This window comes from Entelurus aequoreus, linkage group LG24 (assembly GCF_033978785.1).
Source record: "Entelurus aequoreus isolate RoL-2023_Sb linkage group LG24, RoL_Eaeq_v1.1, whole genome shotgun sequence".
Lineage (NCBI taxonomy): Eukaryota > Metazoa > Chordata > Actinopteri > Syngnathiformes > Syngnathidae > Entelurus > Entelurus aequoreus.
Window position 1 is genome coordinate 13,670,945 of NC_084754.1, and position 23,021 is coordinate 13,693,965.

A 23,021-nucleotide genomic window follows, 5' to 3' on the forward strand; every position below is an offset into this window, starting at 1 on the left:
TAGACATTTGAAAGGCAATTTAAAATTAATAAAGAATATTGAACGACTGGCTGTATACGTGTACGTTATATGACGCATAACTGAGAATGTGCCTGGTATGTTAACGTAACATATTATGGTAAGAGTCATTCAAATAACTATAACATATAGAACCATGCTATACGTTTACCAAACAATCTGTCACTCCCGTTCGCTAAATCCCATGAAATCTTCTTCCTCTGCGTAGCTTCTAAATAATATTATTTGATATTTTACGGTAATGTGTTAATAATTCCACACATAAATCGCCCAAACTATGAAAAAAACTGCGATTTATAATCCGAAAAATACGGTACATGCAGTGATTTCTCCTGATTCTCTGAACCTTTTGATGATATTACGGACCGTAGATGGTGAAATCCCTAAATTCCTTGCAATAGCTGGTTGAGGAATGTTGTTCTTAAACAATTTGCTCACGCATTGGTTCACAAATTGGTGACCCTCGCCCTATCCTTGCTTGTGAATGACTGAGCATTTCATGGAAGCTGCTTTTAAACCCAATCATGGCACCCACCTGTTCCAAATTAGCCTATTCACCTGTGGGATGATCCAAATAAGTGTTTGATGAGCATTCCTCAACTTTCTCAGTCAGCTTTTTTGAAACACGTTGCAAGCATCAAATTCCAAATGAGCTAATATTTGCAACAAAAAAAAAAGAACGTTTTCCAGTTCGAACGTTAAGTATCTTGTCTTTGCAGTCTATTCAATTGAATTTAGGTTGAAAATAACTTGCAAATCATTGTATTCTGTTTTTATTTACGATTTACACAACGTGCCAACTTCACTGGTTTTGGGTTTTGTAGATTTTCTCGACTGTGAGGCAAACCTTTTCAACTACAAAGAAACTTAAATCCAGTAGTTTTAATCACGATATGAATGTTAATACCAACCCCAAGCTGCAGGAAAACAATAACAAGCGTTAAGATACTACATGCTCACGTGTCTACACGATGCCGGGGATGAAGCAGCCACGGTTTACCGAGCAAACACAATCTTCTGTTCCACGGGCTGTGTGAGTCTTTCTGAGCACGTTCACTGAGTGTAAATGTGCTGGGATATGAATTATTAAAGCCAGATGACTGTGTCTCTAACCTGCTCACTCATGCTGTTGATACCATCCGGTCCCAGCAGGTTGACAGCCTGCTTCACCAGGTCTGTGCGTCCACAGCTGAGCATATGGAAGCCCAAGTTCTGCAGGAACTTTGCCTCAGTGGAGGCAGCATCCAGTTTCCTCGAGGCGCAGAAGCAGTCATCCGTTCTGAAGGGTTGAAGCACACAAAGCGGGGAAAGTCGGATGTTTTAATTTTGTACAAGAAATATGATTCCTTGTGGACACCACTGGAAGAATATGTGTGTGACTGCAGTGTTTTTTTTTTGTGAAGCCAAAAGAACTGCAGCTCTACCGGAGCTGGCGGGGCTCGCAGTCCACTCCAGGCAGCAGCAGCCTGGCAGCCTGCCGAACATCGTCGCTGTCCACAGAGAAGCTTCGCCTGTGCTCTGTGTGAACCACCGACACACGCACCCACTCCATCAGAGGTGGCAGCACCATGAACGGCCTGCAGGGGGAGATAGAGGTGTTCCATTAGGGCTTGCACACTCAACTCAAGTTGAGCACTTTCAAAAGCAAATCCACCCGAGATACAATTTGCATATGTTATTTCCCAAATATTGCCGGTGAGATAAGTGTTTGAGTGAAGGACGACCCCAGCCAAGAGTGTAAAAACAAAGATCACCAAAGCCATACTGTTGAGACATGCTGATGTGAGAACATTGCAGAACGAACATTAAAGAGCAGGGGTCTGCAACCCGCGGCGCTGGAGCCGCATGCGGCTCTTTTATCGCTGTGTTGTGGCTCCGGCGAGTTTATGCTTCTGTGTGCTGTCACCACCACGCTGTCCCTTGATGCACCGCCATGAGTCTTTTAAAGGCCTACTGAAACCCACTACTACCGACCACGCAGTCTGATAGTTTATATATCAATGATGAAATCTTAACATTGCCACACATGCCAATATAGATTAGTAAAGTGCAATTTTAAATTTCCCGCGAAATATTCTGCTGAAAACGTCTCGGTATGATGACGTTTGCGCGTGACGTCACGGATTGTGCGGACATATTGGGACACCATTGTGGCCAGCTATTAAGTTGTCTGTTTTCATCGCAAAATTCCACAGTATTCTGGACATCTGTGTTGGTGAATCTTTTGCAATTTGTTTAATGAACAATGAAGACAGCAAAGAAGAAAGCTGTAGGTGGGATCGGTGTATTAGCGGCCGGCTGCAGCAACACAACCAGGACGACTTTGAGTTGGATAGCAGACGCGCTACCGTGAGTATGCAGCTTTGGCTTCCAAACATTTGATCGCTTGCCCGTACGTGCGTGCCGCTATGTGCATGTCACGTACGTAACTTTGGGCAAATATATGTGCTGTATGAACTTTACGGAGGCGAACGGTACTTTGGGCTGTGGGATTGAGTGTGTTGTGCGGGTGTTTGAGTTGTATTGGTGGGTTATATGGACGGGAGGGGGGAGGTGTTTGTTATGCGCGATTAATTTGTGGCATATTAAATATAAGCCTGGTTGTGTTGTGGCTAATAGAGTATATATATGTCTTGTGTTTATTTACTGTTTTAGTCATTCCCAGCTGAATATCAGGTCCCACCCGCCTCTCACAGCATCTTCCCTATCTGAATCGCTTCCACTGCCCTATAACCCTTCACTCTCACTTTCCTCATCCCCAAATCTTTCATCCTCGCTCAAATTAATGGGGTAATCGTCGCTTTCTCGGTCAGAATCGCTCTCGCTGCTGTTGGCCATGATTGTAAACAATGTGCAGATGTGAGGAGCTCCACAACCTGTGACGTCACGTTACTTCCGGTACAGGCAAGGCTTTTTTATCAGCGACCAAAAGTTGCGAACTTTATCGTCGATGTTCTCTATTAAATCCTTTCAGCAAAAATATGGCAATATCGCGAAATGATCAAGTATGACACATAGAATGGACCTGCTATCCCCGTTTAAATAAGAATATTTCATTTCAGTAGGCCTTTAAAGTTCTGCATCAGCCATTCAAATCTACGGGCAGTGTTTTCGAGAGAGAAGCCATCAGTTCTAGCTCCCTAAGACCCGGAATAGGATAAGCAGTAAAAAATGGCAGTTAGTCAAACATGCTTGCTTTTGAAGTGCACAGAGAAAACCCAAACATGCAAACTCTACAAATAGACATCCAAGCCAGATTTGAACCCAGAACCTCCAGGCTGTATAGCGGTTCCTTGGTTTTCATACGCCCCGCTTTCGGATTTTATTTTGGATGAAAATGTTTTCAATATTTTGTATTTATGCCATCTCAGTTATCGTTTGACCAAACATTGCGCGTAACAAACTAATCCATTTGCCAATTGTTGATGACTGAAGTGATGATAACAACCAAACCTAACCCAAACACCCCCTCCACACATTGTAAATAATGTAAATAATTCAATGTATATACCCTGTTGATTATCTTGTGTGATGACTGTATTATGATGATTGTATATATCTGATAGTATATATCTGTATCATGAATCAATTTAAGTGGACCCCGACTTAAACAAGTTGAAAAACTTATTCGGGTGTTACCATTTAGTGGTCAATTGTACGGAATATGTACTTCACTGTGCAACCTACTAATAAAAGTCTCAATCAATCAATCAATCAATGCCTGCGTATCCATCCATCCATTTTCTACCGCCTGGCCATTGCGGTGTATCATTTTGCAGAATTAAGTGCCCAAACAAAAAAATCCCACATGTTTCCTTGCCATGTTGTTAATGCACTCTGTGAGTCCAACTGTGTTCATAGTAGTGTTGTCCCGAAACCAATATTTTGGTACCGGTACCAAAACTATTTAGATACTTTTTGGTACTTTTCGATACTTTTCTAAATAAAGGGGACCACAAATTGATTTTATTTTAACAAAATAATTCTTATAACAAGTGTGTCCTTAAATAAAATAGTGAACATATTAGACAACTTGTCTTTTATTAGTACGGTAAGTAAACAAACAAAGGCTCCTAATTTAGTCTGCTGACATATGCAGTAACATATTGTGTCATTTTCCATTCTGTTATTTTGGAAAAAATATTAAGGACAAGTGGTAGAAAATGAATTATTAATCTACTTGTTCATCCATCCATCCATTTTCTACCGCTTGTTCCTTTCGGGGTCGCCGGAGCCTATCTCAGCTGCATTCGGGTGGAAGGCGGGGTACACCCTGGACAAGTCGCCACATCATCACAGGGCCAACACGGATACACAGACACGACTTGTTCATTTACTGTTAATATCTGCTTACTTTCTCTTTTAACATGTTCTATCTGCACTTCTGTTAAAATGTAATAATAATTTATTCTTCTGTTGTTTGGATACTTTACATTAGTTTTGGATGATACCACAAATTTGGGTATCAATCCGATACCAATTCGTTACAGGATCATACATTGGTCATATTCAAAGTCCTTCTGTGTCCAGGCACACATATCTCCTGAGTTTATAAACAGACCGGTACTTTTCAGAGGCTGTATAGTACCGAATATGATTCATTAGTATCGCGGTACTATACCAATACCGGTATACCGTACAAACCTAGTTCATAGCATATTTTTATTTCAAAACATGTTAGCCTTTTTTCAACTCACCACTCAGAAGTCATTATCCTCCAGCTCTGTCGCCCCTTGGTGATATCATCCGTGGTTGACTCTGTAATTCTTTGCTAGACTGACACTATTAAACCACAGGTATCTGTGCTTTTTTATCGAGTATGACTGGGCAACCATTGGGTCAAAAAAAAGTTGCACCTAAAAGCACATTGATAAAGAAGGTGCAAAACACTATTGAATTCAAGAAAGAACGTGTTGCAAAGTATGAAGGTGGTATCGGTGTGGCTCTTCCCTCCCCTCATCTCTCTTTGCTGTTCACCATTTTTGCCAACAAAAGGCTTTAAAGGACCCAATGTGTCCAGATATGTGTCCCCAACAAGTTTTCTTTATGTATTCTTTGCTCCTGAAAATTATTCCGGCAGTCATTTTCCATAATGTCAATTAGTTTTTGAATGATCAGTAGATAGCTAACTGTATTTGGAAGACCCTCATTATGGTATGGTGTTCTATCGACTGACTCGATAGGCCGCCCCTCCTTTTTTGTTTGACGTCATCTACAGAACTGAACTCCATTTTCCCGCATAAACAGTGTCGGTATGTCGTCATGTAAAACTTTTATTTTAAACCCTTAATTACATGTTTTTGTTGCTCTGGTACATGATAACTTCAAAACTGATATGGTTAACATTATGAGCAAAAAAGAAATATAAAAGATTCTGGAAATATAATTTGTTATTGAGTTCAGTTCTAATTCAAGTTCTGAGTAGGAGATCTTGCATTCGGATTCTCCCGAAGCTGAAGAATGCCAATTAGCCCACATTCGCCAACCTCAACCGTTCTGTTTTGAGCCTGCAGCTGAAGCCAAGGAAGGGGAGACCAATCCTGGCCAGGCCTCAGCCACGACCAGTGTAGCTGCATATCACCGGGCTCTTTCAGCATTTTAAAACAAAACATCAGGAGAGAGGGACGCAAAAAAGAATTCTGGCTTACCCTCTGTTCTCTCTCTGCTCATCTTTCTACCCTCAGGGGTGCTCCTGATTTTCGGGATCGCATTTGGCTTGAATCTTTAAAAATGTTTACATCCAAACAGCGACCAAAACCCTTTTTCTTCTAAATCAGAATCATAAAAAATGATCGCTGCAAATGACATTCCTCCCACTTGGTGCGTCCCATTTTGCTTGAGTCAATTTGACTGAAGATATCCATACTTTCCTCGTATTCCCATCATTTGGAAATGTACAGTATGCAGGCTGACACCTTCTTTAGTTGTATTGCTACAACCTTTAATAATGCATCTGGCAGACATATATGACCATTCCTTCAAATTATGCGCAAACATATCGTGATTCGGAATGAAGATGCTACCAGAACAAATAAAAGTAATACGGAATATGAAATGAACTCCAGTCTTCTGTAGGTGACGTCAGCAGGCTGATGCAGACCCGCCCACATTTTGGAGCTAAACGTGGCGTTCCAAAATGTGCTAAAACTCACTAAAACTTCAATCACTACTGTGTATATTTTGGGGCAAATTTTACCTGTAGACATCATTTTTAGGTCCAGAACCATGAAATAAGTGTCAATATTTTCAGCATGCGGGGCCCTTTATTAAAGGTAAAAGCGATGTTAAATGTTCATTTAGCCTTTTCATTCATCGCTTATATGTTTTTTGCACTATTCTCTGCGTAAAACTTAAAACTATAATTTTTGTCTATAAAATGTGTTTTGTGTTGAAATTTTTGGGTGTCAGAAACGTCTTAATTGGATTTACATTATTTCTTGTTTAAAAAAAAATGCTTCAGTTTTCGTACTATTTGGTTTTCGTCACAGCTTTTGGAATGGTTAACCAACACAAACCGTGGTAGAGTACCACACTGTATTGTGGAATGGAAATAGTTGCCGGTTGATTCAATGTGAATGTTTCTCAATAGATTTTCCACTGTCAGGCTTGTCCCTGACAGTTTGGTCAAGTCTTAGTTTTTTCTCTGTTTGTTTTATTTCCTGTCAGCACTCTTATTTTGGTTCGGTTTCCTGTTTGTCTCTCTGAGTGCTGTCCCTTCAGCTGTGGCTGATTGGCACCTGGCCACACCTGGTGTCAATCAGCCAGCTGCTATTTGAACCTGCCTTCCCCTCCAGTCAGTGCTGGACTATTCTGTCAGGTTATGTTGGTGACAAACCCCAAGATGCAGAGATGGCGGCAGCCATTGAGCAGGAAAACATGATTTAATGTTCATAAAATAAAGGTAAAAACACAAACCAGGAACTAGGAATAGCCAAAACTGAAAACAGGAACCAGCAAACAGAAAAACTGGAAACAGCTAATGGCTAACAAGAAAACACAAAACAAAAGAGCTTGGAGAAAGCAAACTACAAATAGCTAACAGGAACAGCTTACCGCTACGACGACAGGTACAAGGACAAGTAGTTGCACGACAGGTAGTAGCTGTAACGATATCGACATGACAGGTAGGAATGACAATAATCCAGCACTGACTGGAGGGGAAGGCAGGTTCAAATAGCAGCTGGCTGATTGACACCAGGTGTGGTCAGGTGCCAATCAGCCACAGCTGAAGGGACAGCACTCAGAGAGACAAACAGGAAACTGAACCAAAATAAGAGTGCTGACAGGAAATAAAACAAACAGAAAAAACTAAAACTTGACCAAACTGTCAGGGACAAGCCTGACATCCACAGTAGAAAACAGCAAAATTGCTGAAGAACATTGATTCACTGGCTTTTAACCCAGCATGAGACTTTAAACTGTTTTTCACTTTTTAACTGTTTTTAAGTTTTTAAATGCTTTTTATCTAACACATTGTTCTTAAGATAATTTGTATTTGCTTTTTCAATGTGTATTTTACCTCTGTTTTAAATGTTGTTTTTTAGTCTGTCCTTTGCTTGTATTTCTTGTGGTGTACAGCCCTATGTTCTTCAACTATGGTTGTTTTTAAAGGGCTTTATAAATAAAGTTGGTATGACAAATATTTTCCAGCCACAGATTGGATGGTCAGCATGAGCTACACTCTATAACAGGGGTCGGAAACCGTTTGCATCAAAAGAGCCATTTGGGTCTGTTTCTTAGTTTTCCAATCAAAACCCACTTGGAGCCATGAAACAATTTGATCATATTGAAGTTAATGCCACTTATACAGTTTCCATTAACGTATTCTCACGTTATGTTCCTGTCTTGTTCTTTCCCCCCATGTTACTTGTTTCTTTTCTACAATTTCTCCTTATAGATTCCCTAGGTAACAACTCACACCTGTCGCCACCTGACAATTAGTCAAGATCCAACTTTGTTTTGTGATCTGTTATGTTGTCGCCAGTGTTAGGCAAGTTACTTAGAAAAATCTATTAATTATAGTTAATACAGGGATTGAATGTGCTTTGGTGGCTGCATCCCTCCTTGTGCACAAACAGGGTGTTGTGGGATTACATGATTAGCAATTTGTTTATTTTTTGTTAATTATCCCACCGTAATAGTTAGAGTCGTTTGTGTGTTAGTAACACTGTTATTATGTAACGGCATTATGCCTAACACTGATTGTCACACATCCACTTTTCCTGCATGTTTCACCTTTACTAGGTATTTCCATGGTTCTGCACTTTTGCTCTATTCTATCTACAACTTGTTAATGCTGCTGCATTAAGGTGACTTCTGTCATGCCCCTCCAAATCCTCTTGTGTAGCCTGACGTACGCCTAGAAATAGTCTAACATTGCGTAGCAGCGACGCAGCAAAGGCTGTAATTGGTTGGCTTTTAGTACTCGCCCTGTGTTTATGCAATTACATTTTGATTGATTGAAACTTTTATTAGTAGATTGCGCAGTACAGTACATATTCCGTAAAATTGACCACTGAATGGTAACACCCGAATTAGTTTTTCAACTTGTTTAAGTCGAGGTCCACGTTAATGAATTCATGGTCAAATATATACTATCAGCATAATACAGTCATCATACAAGTTAATCATCAGATGTCCTGGGCATGACGTTAAAGTGCATCCGGCAGTGGAGGCTCCTCTATGGGGTCTTGGGGCACTAGGAAGTTAACCCCTTTACTACTGTTACCCCAGGTGGCCCTTGGCAAAGGCCTAGTACCTGACTGCCCCCTAGCCTGGGATACGGTGAAGACCTCAACGGCGGAGCAGGCGGAAGAAGGTAGATGTATGAACCACCACAACGGCTGCGATGGCGGAAGAAGGCACCCCCACATCCATGTGGGCCCAGTTATGGGGAAATAACAACCCAAGACCTCAACGGTGGAACAGGCGGAGGATGATTGCTAACCCTATGGAGCGTCACAACGGCTAGGATGGCGGATGAAGGCTGCAGCAGAAAAGGGTCCCCAGTCGTCTTGGACTCCATGCCACTGGAGCCTGACCCGGATATGTCAAGGATCGTGTGGTGACTGTCTGTGCACCAGTCTCCCCACGTCAAACAAAGTCACGCACAGGCATCCTCCATAAAGGGATACCCCCCTACTAGGAGGATCGTCATACTCTTTGATTGATTGATTGAGACTTTTATTAGTAGGTTGCACAGTGAAGTACATATTCCGTACAATTGACCACTAAATGGTAACACCCGAATAAGTTTTTCAACTTGTTTAAGTCGGGGTCCACTTAAATTGATTCAAGATACAGATATACAGTATACTATCAGATATATACTATCATCATAATACAGTCATCACACAAGATAGTCACATTGAATTATTTACATTATTTACAATCTGGGGTGTGGAGGGGGGGGGGGGGGTTAGGTTTGGTTGTTATCATCAGTCATCAACAATTGAGAACAGAGAAATGGATATTGGAACAGTGTAGGTCTGACTTGGTAGGATATGTACAGCAAGTAGTGGACATAGAGAGAGAGAGAGAGAGAGAGAGAGAGAGAGAGAGAGAGAGAGAGAGAGAGAGAGAGAGAGAGAGAGAGAGAGAGAGAGAGAGAGAGAGAGAGAGAGAGAGAGAGAGAGAGAGAGAGAGATCTGAAGGCATAAGAAAAAGTATCTACATTTGATTGTTTACATTTGATTGTTAACAATCCGGGGAGGGTGTTAGTCCGGGGAGGGTGTTAGTTTAGGGTTGTAGCTGCCTGGAACTGTACTTTTATTGCGGTTTTGAAGGAGGATAGAGATGCCCTTTCTTTTATACCTGTTGGGAGCGCATTCCACATTGATGTGGCATAGAAAGAGAATGAGTTAAGACCTTTGTTAGATCGGAATCTGGGTTTAACGTGGTTAGTGGAGCTCCCCTGGTGTTGTGGTTATGGCGGTCATTTACGTTAAGGAAGTAGTTTGACATGTACTTCGGTATCAGGGAGGTGTAGCGGATTTTATAGACTAGGCTCAGTGCAAGTTGTTTTACTCTGTCCTCCACCCTGAGCCGGCCCACTTTGGAGAAGTGGGTAGGAGTGAGGTGGGATCTGGGGTGGAGGTCTAGAAGTAATCTGACTTGCTTGTTCTGGGATGTTTGGAGTTTAGATTTGAGGGTTTTGGAGGTGCTAGGGTACCAGGAGGTGCATGCGTAATCGAAAAAGGGTTGAACGAGAGTTCCCGCTAGAATACTCATGGTGCTTTTGTTGACCAGAGAGGAGATTCTATAGAGAAATATCTCTCGCGCCGATGATGATAATCATCAGAGTATATACATTGAATTATTTACAATCCGGGGGGATGGGATATGGAGGGGGTTGAGTGTTGGGGGGGGGGGGGGGGGGGGTAGGTTAGATTGCTATCAGCATATTTCAGTCATCATACAAGTTTATCATCTGAGAAATGGACATTGTAACAGTAGGTCTCACTTCGTAGGATATCATGAGGCATAGTGCCCACCTTTGTGAACATGCCTTCTTTGTTTGCCATTAAAGTATTGTAACACAATAATAACAATAATCCTCAATCCCTCTCTAGGTACCATTGTTTATTAGCAACAAAGGAAGCTCACAAGCTATATTATGACAAGTAAAGTGTTATGGTTTCCAGTGGCGGGCCGTGCGTTTCCCACCTAGGCCTTCAGTGATGTCCCACTTCAATGATTACTTGTCAAAATACCATCACTGATGTCACCACATGACCATTGCTGGAGAAATACTATACAGAAACACATTTACGCACTACTGGGCATTGTACAAAATGGGTTACTTTTTGGCACATTTAAAAATCAATGAACCCGCATCAGCGATTAAAACATATCTAACGTGTTACTGTCAAAATTAAAATTGCAAAACACATATTAAACGTGAAAAAATAAAGAAATACAATATCTGAACTCACATTTCATCGCCGGGACAGCTGAGCTAGCTTGTTGGCCGACATCGTATCACAAGATGTAGTTTCTCATTAAATATCCTTCTTGAAAATGGCCTTGCAAATGTATATGTTGTCTTGTCTAATCATAAAAGATGCAGACGAGGCGTGTTGGCTGACTTCTTAAAGTTTACTCCAGAGCGTGCTCATCGATAACATCCAGCTACCGGTGTTGTACCGAAATCTGTTACCCATCGAAATTTGTAACTCCAGGGGGCGATGTTCCCATGGCGTTTGTTTGATGGTTAAACGGCAAGCCCAAGGAGGAGGAGAAGAAGAACGCTTGCGTAAATGGCGTAAACTATCCTTAATGCTGAAACGTCAGTTGTCAGAATTTCAGCATTAATAAATTAATTAATTAATCCGGAAAATGTATGTGTGTGAGAGAGAATCAACAGCTGATACAATGGACTCATACTATAATGAAAGTAAGTCATTGATTTCCAGAATATGTGTAGTTTATTAATGCTGAAATTCTGCATTAAGGATAGTTTACGCCATTTACGCAAGCGTTCTTCTTCTCCTCCTCTTTGGGCTTGCCGTTTAACCATCAAACAAACGCCATGGGAACATCGCCCCCTGGAGTTACAAATTCCGATGGGTAACAGATTTCGGTACAACACCGGCATGTCTACATTCAACCTAAACGGGGCTACTGCGCATGCTCTTCACTACTGTGGCATGATGGGTAATGGAGTTATTATATTACTTGGCTCATAATATCACAATATATATGTGCATTAGGCCAGCTGGAAGGCCTTACTGACAAAAACTCGTGATCTGATTGGCTATCGCAACTGTCTGTCAAATGTTTGTGTCTGTTCACTTACAGTGAAGGCCCTGGCAGATTTGGTACAGTATGGCAAAATAAGCTAGCTGAATTCTACTTGGATAAAAACTCAATAACCTAAAAACAACAGCGCTGGAAGGAGCATAATATGACATGAAGAGAATATGAATACTTTTAGATATTTAGGGAAAGTAAATAAAAAATACTTTTATCTTTAATTATGATCATGATTTCTGGTTATGTTAGGCCAATAGAGAAGGCCTTGCTGGCCCCTGACGGCACATCACTGTTAAGTTTATTGAAGAAATAAAAGGAAATAATTACCCATATGTGTGAATTTGAGTGTAAAAAGGTTGTTTGTCTACAGGACATGTGATTGACTCAGAGTCAGCCAGGATAGGCTGCCGCTCACCCATGACACCAAACAAGATAAATGGTAAATGGGTTATACTTGTATAGCACTTTTCTACCTTCAAGGTACACAAAGTGCTTTGACACTATTTCCACATTCACACATTCACACACACATTCACACACTGATGGCGGGAGCTGCCATGCAAGGCCCTAACCACGACCCATCAGGAGCAAGGGTGAAGTGTTTGGTTCAAGGACAACATGGACGTGACTAGGATGGCGTAAGCTGGGGATCGAACCAGGCACGGCCGCTCTACCAACCGGCAGAAAATCGAGTAAAGAAACATAAATAATACAATAATGCATAAAGATGTATGCATCAAAGTGGTTCATTCTTGTCACATGCAGGGATTACACAATCACAAATTAAAAAAAACAGGTGCAGCGTGTAAATAAGACTAGAAGCAGATGGAGTGCATGATTATCACATGCCAGAATTCTTTTATAAAAGGTGGTATGCATGTAAGCAGTCGTGCTGAAACAGATGGAGAGAATGACCTCCATATGGTTGATTCTGACCGTGCTGTTTACAGCATATAGCTGAGGAGCGTAGTGGAATTCAAACACAAACAGAGCCAAATCAATATGAAAAGGAGACTGACTTGAATTGAATGTATGCATTACTGAAAAATGACCCTGAATATACACCAGATTCCGTTCTCCTGCCTGGATCTCTTCGCTACTATTATTTGCACATTCTCAGTCTTTACTACAGCCAAATATAATCCATATGCATGGGGTATACATAGGAATGAATATACATACTGTATGTTTGCATGGCGTAGCATTTCGACCTTCACTGACAGAGTGCTATGCATGCAAATGTGTTTCTTCACTAGTGCAGTCATTAATACATATTAAAACCGAGGCTATCAAAGTAACGGTAATCACAATAATAATATTCATTATTGATTAATCACAAATAATACTGCATTAATCATGTAAAAAACACAAACATTTATAGCACAATTAATGTATTTTCATTTTTTACCTCAATGGTCACCTGAAAGGTGGAGCGGGTTGTTGTACGGCCAGTGACCAGGTCAATGCATACTGTATTGCGATGATGAAAGAGGACACTCTGGTTTGCTCACTGGTAAATTTCACTTCAAAATACACCACAGTGGGACTTCAGTAGAAAGCTTTGAACAATCACTTGACCGCACTAATCAAACTAGTGCTGTGACTGCTGATAAATATTATTTAAAAAAAAATCTGATTACCGTATTTTCCGAACCATAGGGTGCACCAGATTATAAGGCGCACTGCAGATGAATGGTCTATTTTCGATCTTTTTTCGTATATAAGGCGCATTAAAGGAGTCATATTATTTTATTTTTTTTCTAAATTGAAAACACTTCCTTGTGGTCTACGTAACATGTAATGGTGGTTCTTTGGTCAAAATGTTGCATAGATTATGTATTAAAGATCATCTTCAAGCCGCTTTCTGACAGTCGCTTTTGTGGGCGGTCTTATTTACGTGGCTCACCTTCGGCATCATCTTCTCCCCGTCATCATTGTTGTAGCGGTGTAGCGTGCAAGGACGGGAGTGGAAGAAGTGTCAAAAGATGGAGCTAACTGTTTTAATGACATTCACACTTTACTTAAATCAATAACGGAGCAGCATCTCCTCATCCGGAAACAACTACAATGCCGGAATTGTGTCCCGTGAAAAACCCATCCAACTGGAACTCTCTAATAACTAAAGTTCCTTGGGTAAATAATGTAAACTCACTACACCGGTGTGTTTTAGCGCTTTCATGATGAGTTTACTGACAGATATAAGTAAGAACTTTACACTACTTTATATTAGAAATGGCAACAGCGGAGGATGAATGTCCCATAACAGGATAGAGAAAAAGAAGAAGCTTATCGGACTACAAAGGCGGATGCGCACAATTTTTCAGGATTCATGCAGATCCCAAATACAGATCAGCAGGTACCAGAAGGTGAGAAAAAGTCGCTTTTGCATAATATTGCAAAACAAAACGCCAGATAATATGTCTTACCTTATAAACACACCATAATAATACTCGTATGTTGAAGCACAGTACAATCCTTCAAGTGGTGCGGCTTCATAGATTACCAAAGTCATACTGAAACATTTTGATAGATTTTTGAGCGCCGTGTGTAATGTTCTATATTTTCAATGGAACATATACACTGTTGGGGTTGTTTACTTGAGTCATATTGCCATCATATTGCATTATATTGCATTCTACACGTATCTCTTATGTTTGACTGCCATCTACTAGTCACACTTCTCATTACACCATCGTACCAAATAAAATTGCTTCGAGGTCGCTAAGCAAAACCAGAATTATTCCGTACATTAGGCGCACCCGGTTATAAGACGCACTGTCGAGTTTTGAAGAAAAAAAAGGATTTGAAGTGCGCCTTTTAGTCCGGAAAATATGGTAATTACACCTTTGAGTTTTGATTAATGCGATTATCCCAGTTGCTACGTAAGCGTTACTTAACGATGGTGCTTTGTTGGTGACGTTGTTTGTTGTCCTCTCCTTGTTGTTGATGCAATTCTAGCATTCCTGCAAGCTGCTGCTTTTTTATATTTGTTTTTTTTTTACTTATCATGCGTTGATATTAAGAGAATCCTTTGCTGCAATGTGTGCTAATTACTGTGGTTTATTTGAAGTACTGTCGGGTGTACTTTAAAACTAAATTCGCCAGTGAGCACACCAATCAGATTCTACTCACTCATATTTGCATGAGTGTATATCCTTGACCGTATAGTAACCTGCGCCGCCTTCTAGGTAACCATCCACGGTTACGGTAAACAATGAATTAATTGCTATTGTGTGTTTATACATGATTAATGCTGTATTTTTTTGGTGATTGGTCACATGATTTCACTGTTTATTTTTGACAGGACTAATTAAAACATGAAATTTCATGTAATCTCTCAAAGCCAAATTTGATCACAGGCTTGTACAGCCCTTTGAGACACTTGTGATTTAGGGCTATATAAATAAACATTGATTGATTGATTGATTCTAAAAATGGAAAATGCCTTTTTGCAACATGCAGTATGTGCCATGGAGCGTAACAACGCAGACTTCATAATCAATCTTTGATATCACTCAATGTTTGATGATACATGTATTATGTATCATTTTGGGGAAACTGTGATACCTACACAGATCGTGACACACATGAGATAAAAAAAACAGGCACACCATTTGTATTTCAGAGGTGGGGGAAGAGTGCACATCTGGATTTTATACAAGTGGCGTGGCTTGAAAGGATAAGATGCATTTTTGGAGTACCGGTAATATGGATGGATAATTTTTTTTTTTTTTTTCCGAAATAACAAAATGACAGAATGAAATAAATAACTTTTAGTTTTTTTAAGATTGCATTATGATTTAGTTTATGTTAACCTACTATGTTCTGACTGGGAATCGAACCAAGTCCACTGGAACAAATCACTGTTTTTTAATCCATTTTGCTCGACCAGGAATCTCAAACAGTTTAGCTGCAATTTGCTGTTCTTATTCAATCATTACCATGTTGGCGAATAGGCAAGCCCCAGAAAGCCAATCAATGAGCTTGTGGGCGGTCTAAAGGGTCACGCTTCAGCCTGTGTGGCCATTTTCCGCCTGGCCCTAGTGTTTGACTTGTCTCCATTTAATAGGGTAGCATTCAATTTAGACGGTCACAAGTGCAGCCAGGGACAAGTTACGTCCAATGGTTACAAATCTCTCCATGGTGATCATTGTGGATGTATTAATATTCATCATTAAGTGAAAGCAGCCGTGTCACACGTTTAGGTGCACTGGCCTCATTAAAATAATGCAAAACACCTTATTAGGGAGGCAAGGAACCCCTTCACAAATCTGGAAGGAAATTAAGTTCATGAGCAGTTCAGGTCTTGCTGCTTAGGTACATGCTTAATAAATTCAGACACCCTCAAAGTGTTACACACTTTGGCTAAAGCACAGTTTAAATTGTTGATTTTTTTTAACAAAAGTTGTTATGGGGCATAAATGAGCACATAGTGGTAATGACACAGGTTTCTGCATCTTTTTGCAGGAATTACGGAACAGCCCCGAGGTATAAATGCCACACAAGAACACTATCAGCTTGACCTACCATCATTTGAGAGGACTGTTCCGTGCCTACTTTTGCTCTGACAATAATAATACTACCAATAATACGGCACAAACGTACAGTTCAAGCTAATAAGGGAAATACCAACATTGAAACCCTGCCAATCCTTACATCATTCGGTCATACAGAGAGGGTCTTACTGCGGCATCAATCAATACTGACTGGGCTTGTTACCGCTGAGGCTGCTGCAAGGACTCCTTCCTGCAGCTCTTCAGGTCATTTAAAGGACTCATTATAATGGAAAATGTTACTTTTATAAAGCAGTCTTTGGGTCCTCAGGAATATATCTGGTGCGCCACAGGATAAAAAGTAATAAAATCACAGTGTGCAGAGGTGCATGAACACCGTGGGGTGATATAACAGCATTACCAGTAGCGTCTACAGTTATATATACGTATGCTGAGTTTAAAGGGGGCATATTGTGTGCAGGGGGTGTAAAATGTGCCAATGAGAAAAGTCCCACAGCGGTCCTGTGGTTTTAAGTTACTGTACTGGGGATCATCAAACAAACTATTTTTACAAGCTACAAGATGTGAAGAAAGGTTGAGACGGATAAATCAACACCAATCCCTGCTATCTACTTGATTTAATAAAGACTGTTCTGAATCAGCGTCAGGCTATATTACATTTGAGTATATGTTTAAGAAAATAAACATTAAACAACCGTCCTTGCTTAACAAACTCAACAAAAGAGTGTTTAGAAATGTTCCTGTTAAGAGATTATTGATTGCTACTATTTGTTGGAATATTATAGCGTTGTTAGAATATTAACACAAATATACGCTTAAATTCATACATTTATTTGGAACTTTATTTGACGCCAAACTGTTTTGATTAAGCGCACACAAAAAGATAGCTGCAATCTTTGGCCCTCAGACCCCGCCTGACCAAAACACACATATTGATGTGTGTTTTGGTATGTCTAATTTAAGCTATCTTCAAAAGCCAAAGAATGGTACAAAGTAGGGTTGTACGGTATACCGGTAATAGTATAGTACCGCGGATACTAATGAATCATATTCAGTACTATACCGCCTCTAAAAAGTACCGGTCTCTCACCGTCGTCGTCACCTCGGGTCATGCAGACGAGCATGTTCGGCAGTGCACAATCACAGAGTACTTACAAGCAGACACAGTGTGTAAACAGAAAAAGGAGAATGGACGCATTTTGGCTTAATAACTAAAGATAAAGGTGAAGTTATAACACTGAAACGCCCTCAGGAACAGGTGCTTTAAGACATGGCTAGCTAGCTAGGTGACCAATGTCTGTCCGCAGTCAGCAGTGTTGTAACTACTTCTTAATCACTAATCCTTGTCTCCACGGAGACAAGTCAAGTACGCTTATTTCAAGTATCAATCCTGTAGGACGAGTGATAGCTACACATGCTTCACTACACACCACAGCTCACCGGAGTCATGACAACGGATGTGTGAAAACATATCTATAGTTGATAAAGTCAAGACAAGATTTCATAATGTCCAATCATTAACCATTAAGCCGCCCATCTTAACTTTAAACACACTAAACACATGTGAATAAAGTACATACTTAGTCAACATCCATACCTGTCACACTAAGGGTGGCAATATGAACAACGCCAACACTGTCATAAACTTGTGCCATATAGTCAGACCACACTAAACAACAATGACAAACACATTTTGGGAAAATATTTGCACCGCAACACAACACAAACACTACAGAACAAATTCCCAGAATTCCCTGAAGCACCAACTCTTCCGGGACGCTACAATATAAACAAACGCCTTTTGGTGGATCTACATCTAACATCCACTGTAATGATACCAAGTACAGGGGCGTATCTAGTCGATATGACTTGGTATCGGATTGATACCGAAATGTGTGGTATCATCCAAAAGTAATGTAAAGTATCAAACAACAGAAGAATAAGTGATTATTACATTTTAACAGAAGTGTAGATAGAACATGTTGAAACAGAACATAACCATATATTAACAGTAAATGAACAAGTAGATTAACAATTCATTTTTCTACAACTTGTCCTTAATAAATTTGACAAAATAATAGAATGATAAATGACACAATATGTTACTGCATATGTCAGCAGCTAAATTAGGAGCCTTTGTTTGTTTACTTACTACTAAAGACAAGTTGTCTAGAATGTTCACTATTTTATTTAAGGATAAACTTGCAATAAGAAACATATGTTTTAATGTACCCTAAGATTTTTTTTGTTAAATTAAAGCCAATAATGAAATTTTTTGTGGTCCCTTTATTTAGAAAAGTACCAAAAAGTACCGAAAATATATCAAATATTAGTATTTTTAATTCATAATGATAATTATAATTAGTTACACTTCATATTGACAACATTCCCCCTCATCGATGGATGGAACCACTCAAGCGTCTCCTTCTTCATCACTTATTTTTCCTCGGACTGGCACAGACCCTGGTGAACACTCGACCCAATGGACTTGTTGGCTCTTTTGCTATAAAGAGAGTGCATAATTCTTATTCGGGGTTCACTTTTGCAGAAGTTCGCTCTTGTGGAGGCATCTGCTCGTGATGTTTACACTACCGTTCAAAAGTTTGGGGGTCACCCAAACAATTTTGTGGAATAGCCTTCATTTCTAAGAACAAGAATAGACTGTCGAGTTTCAGATGAAAGTTCTCTTTTTCTGGCCATTTTGAGTGTTTAATTTACCCCACGAATGTGATGCTCCAGAAACTCAATCTGCTCAAAGGAAGGTCAGTTTTGTAGCTTCTGTAACGAGCTAAACTGTTTTCAGATGTGTGAACATGATTGCACAAGGGTTTTCTAATCATCAATTAGCCTTCTGAGCCAATGAGCAAACACATTGTACCATTAGAACACTGGAATGATAGTTGCTGGAAATGGGCCTCTATACACCTATGTAGATATTGCACCAAAAACCAGACATTTGCAGCTAGAATAGTCATTTAACACATTAGCAATGTATAGAGTGTATTTCTTTAAAGTTAAGACTAGATTAAAGTTATCTTCATTGAAAAGTACAGTGCTTTTCCTTAAAAAATTAAGGACATTTCAATGTGACCCCCAAACTTTTGAACGGTAGTGTACGTACCTGCTTGGCACTCAGCATCAAGGGTTGGAATTGGGGGTTGAATCACCAAAATGATTCCCGGGCGCGGCCACCGCTGCTGCCCAATGCTGCCCACTGCTCCCCTCACCTCCCAGGGGGTGAACAAGGGGATGGGTCAAATGCAGAGGACAAATTTCACCACACCTAGTGTGTGTGTGTGACATTTTAACTTGAACTTAATAACACTCACCAAAACAATTCATAAAATGTACAGTTAATACATGTGATTGAATTGCCTGATCTCACTTATGGATGATTGGAATTGGCAGCATAAAACCCTGATCAGAACGCCCCAAGATGCCACCGTAGAAAATGTGCCTTTTGAGGTGCTCAGTAAACTGCAAATTAGAATTGACTTTTCGCAGCAGCACCGCTGCAATGCCACAGCAGGTAAAAAGGCAAAAAAGAGCGACGGTCCAGGATAGCAGAGAAAGTAAAACGGCTTTTAAATTAATTAATTTGCATGCCCGACCAAACAACGTGCATTTAAAGTTACTACAGACAGGGAAAATTGTTGGTGTATTTTGGGATAATTCATTTGTAAAAAAAATGTTGTACCATTACACTACAAACAGTGAGATACAAAAATGTATCGAATATAGACTAATTGATTATTCGAAAAAAATTATCAATAGATTAATCCAGGGGTCCCCAAACGTTTTGACTCATTGGGTTAAAACAATTTGGCCGGGGCCAGGCTGTATGTATATACTGTATATCCATCTATCCATTTTCTACCGCTTGTCCCTTTCGGAGTCGCGGGGGGTGCTGGAGCCTATCTTAGCTGCATTTGGGCGGTAGGCGGGGTATATATATATATATATATATATATATATATATATATATATATATATATATATATATATATATATATATATATATATATATATTTATTCCTCACGCACTAATTGACTGACTGAAAGAGCATGCACGCTTGCGATGGGAAAATGCATTTTTAGACAATATGATCGGCCTGAGCTGCTAGGAGACACTGAGAGTAACAAGCGGTAGAAACTGGATTAAAAAGGACAGATTAAAAAATAAATAAATAAATACTAAAAAATGTATTATTTTTATTTATTTTTTTCTTAACTTGGGCCGTAGTTTGGGGACCCCTGAATTAATCAATTCAAGAAATAATCATTTTGATAAGCCCTACTGTTAATAAACAACATATGCATAATCTGTCCCATCATTTATATTTGTATTTAAACAATACAGGGACAATGGGCATATTCAGACATAGTTGTGATAAATCATGATGAACATTTTGTTTTCTAAAACAGGGATCATTCTAAATATGTGTTAGTTTACATGGCTTGGGCAAAAAATAAGTACAGTAAATGTTTTTTTTTTACTGAATTACTGTAAATGGAAAAAACGGTACAACTGTTGTTTTAACAGTAAAATTCTGCCATTTTTATTTTACCTGAAAATCTACTTACATTTGTATTTATTTTTTACAATTTATACAAAAGTCCATTCACATATCTATGGTGTACAGGTAACTTTTAAGCAGGGTACAATTCGAAAAAACATCTGTATGGATTAATTATCTGTTAAAGACCACTTATGGAGATATATATATAAAACAAAACAGGCACTAAACAGTTGTGATTGTGTGTGATGTGCTGTGTTGATATTATCTAAGCAAACACACACGTCATGATTCTGTCCCACCACCAATCTGCAATATCGTTCTCCAAGCCTGAAATTTTGCCCGATCAAACGTGAGCTAAAAAAAAAAAAAGACAAAAAAAACACCATTGCAACAACCAGAATACACAGCCAGCATGTAAGAGGACATACTAGAGGAGGGACAATTTTAGCCAAAAACATTTAAAGACTGTGGAAAATTATTATCATCATTAATATTGTTAGTATTATGTGTGTACCTTAGTTAGGAAAAATCTACAGAGTCAACTGGTGATGACATCATAGAGTCTTTAGTGCAGTTCCTCTCTGCTGAAAGACAGCAGCTACAAGCACCTGCCAGCTCACGTATGCCACCGTCCCTTCACGGCGAGCCAGGCTATTATGCGCCTTGCAGAATGACCTTTCTCTGTAGTTTATTGTCCAGCTAGCTAGAATGTCACATCTACATGCACCAAACCAAGCCAGTTTATGATGGATTTGATCAGGAAAATGTTGCAAATTAGGCGTGTTCCAACTTTTTCCCTTTCGATACGATATCATACATGCACACTTTTGAAGTGGAGTGTGAACTTGATTTTAATTCATTAAGTTAAGCTCATTACGCATTAAGTTGAATGATGCGGACACGTTTGTTACTGGCTACTTTATACTTTTTTTGAAGACTTTGTATCTGTAATATGCAACTATAATTATTTGGTACTTGTTTATATTGACAAATGCATTTAAAAACCCTATCCCATCCATCCATTTTCTACTGCTTGTCCCTTTCGGTCACCACTTCATCGCAGGGCTTAACACAGATGGACAGACAACATTCACACACTAGGGCCAATTTAGTGTTGCCAATAAACCTATCCCTAGGTGCATGTCTTTGGAGGTGGGAGGAAGCCGGAGTACCCGGAGGGAACCCACACAGTCAAGGGGAGATCATGCAAACTCCACACAGAAAGACCCTGAGCCCGGGGATTTTGCACTTAGCTGTTGTGTAGCTGCTAACTCCGAGTAGCCTACAGCAGTGGTCCCCAACCACAAGGCCGCGGACCGGTACCGATTGGTACCGGGCCGCACAAGAAATAAAAAATTTAAAATGAATGTTTTTTTAATTTTTTTTAATTAAATCAACATAAAAAACACAATATATACAATATAGATCAATATAGATCAATACAGTCTGCAGGGATACAGTCCGTAAGCACACATGATTGTATTTCTTTATGAAAATTAAAAAAATAAATAAGTATAGACCATGTTAACTTTTCTTAATGACTTCACTGAAATACAAGAAAAGACCAACCTTGTGTGCTTATTGGAGAACGTTTACATTTTTGCACAAGTAAGTGCACTGTATCGGAGATTTTAGATGCAAACCGATATAATCTGATGCTTACTTTTTGGTTGATATCAAACCAATATTTGATATCAATATTGGCCGGGGACACACCCACTGCAAATTTTTACTAAAGAAAATGTTTTAAATGATCAGAAACATGCAGAAACAACATATCAGAGTTAATCAATTTTAATTTCCTCTCTGGGATTAATTAAGTATTTCTGATTCTGATTCTGATTCGGAATAAGCAAAGATGAATATTAATTTTATAATATGTCCTCTCGCCTCCCTTGATCGCAAGTTACCAGTACCCGAGAGAAAAGTATACTGTGTGGATGTATATCAGGGGTGTCAAACGTACGGCCCGAGGGCCGAATCAGGCTCGTGAACAGGTTTTATCCGGCCCGCAAGATGAGTTTGCTAAGTATAAAAATGTACCTGAAATGTTTTAATGAAGGAAACAGCTGTTTTAAATGTGTCCACTGGATGTCGCAATAGCAATTATTTGTATCTTTGTACATGATGCTACATATGTACAAAATAAACCACATGATGTTAGTACATCAGTTGAGGAAAATGATCAAACTACATAAATAACATCCTGTAATTT

The 23,021-nt window shown here is 39.6% G+C and overlaps 1 protein-coding gene across 2 annotated transcripts in view; it reads right to left on the bottom strand.

Annotated features, from left to right (window-relative positions):
* The window catches only part of btbd11b (BTB (POZ) domain containing 11b), a 235,948-nt gene that overhangs the window by 33,326 nt on the left and 179,601 nt on the right, over positions 1-23,021 (bottom strand). For both annotated transcript variants that reach the window (XM_062035658.1, XM_062035657.1), the window contains exons 4-5: positions 1,443-1,595; positions 1,132-1,297 (exon numbers count right to left, since the gene is read on the bottom strand). In XM_062035658.1, coding sequence (XP_061891642.1) covers positions 1,132-1,297; positions 1,443-1,595 — 319 coding nt within the window. The remainder of the gene's footprint in view (positions 1-1,131; positions 1,298-1,442; positions 1,596-23,021) is intronic.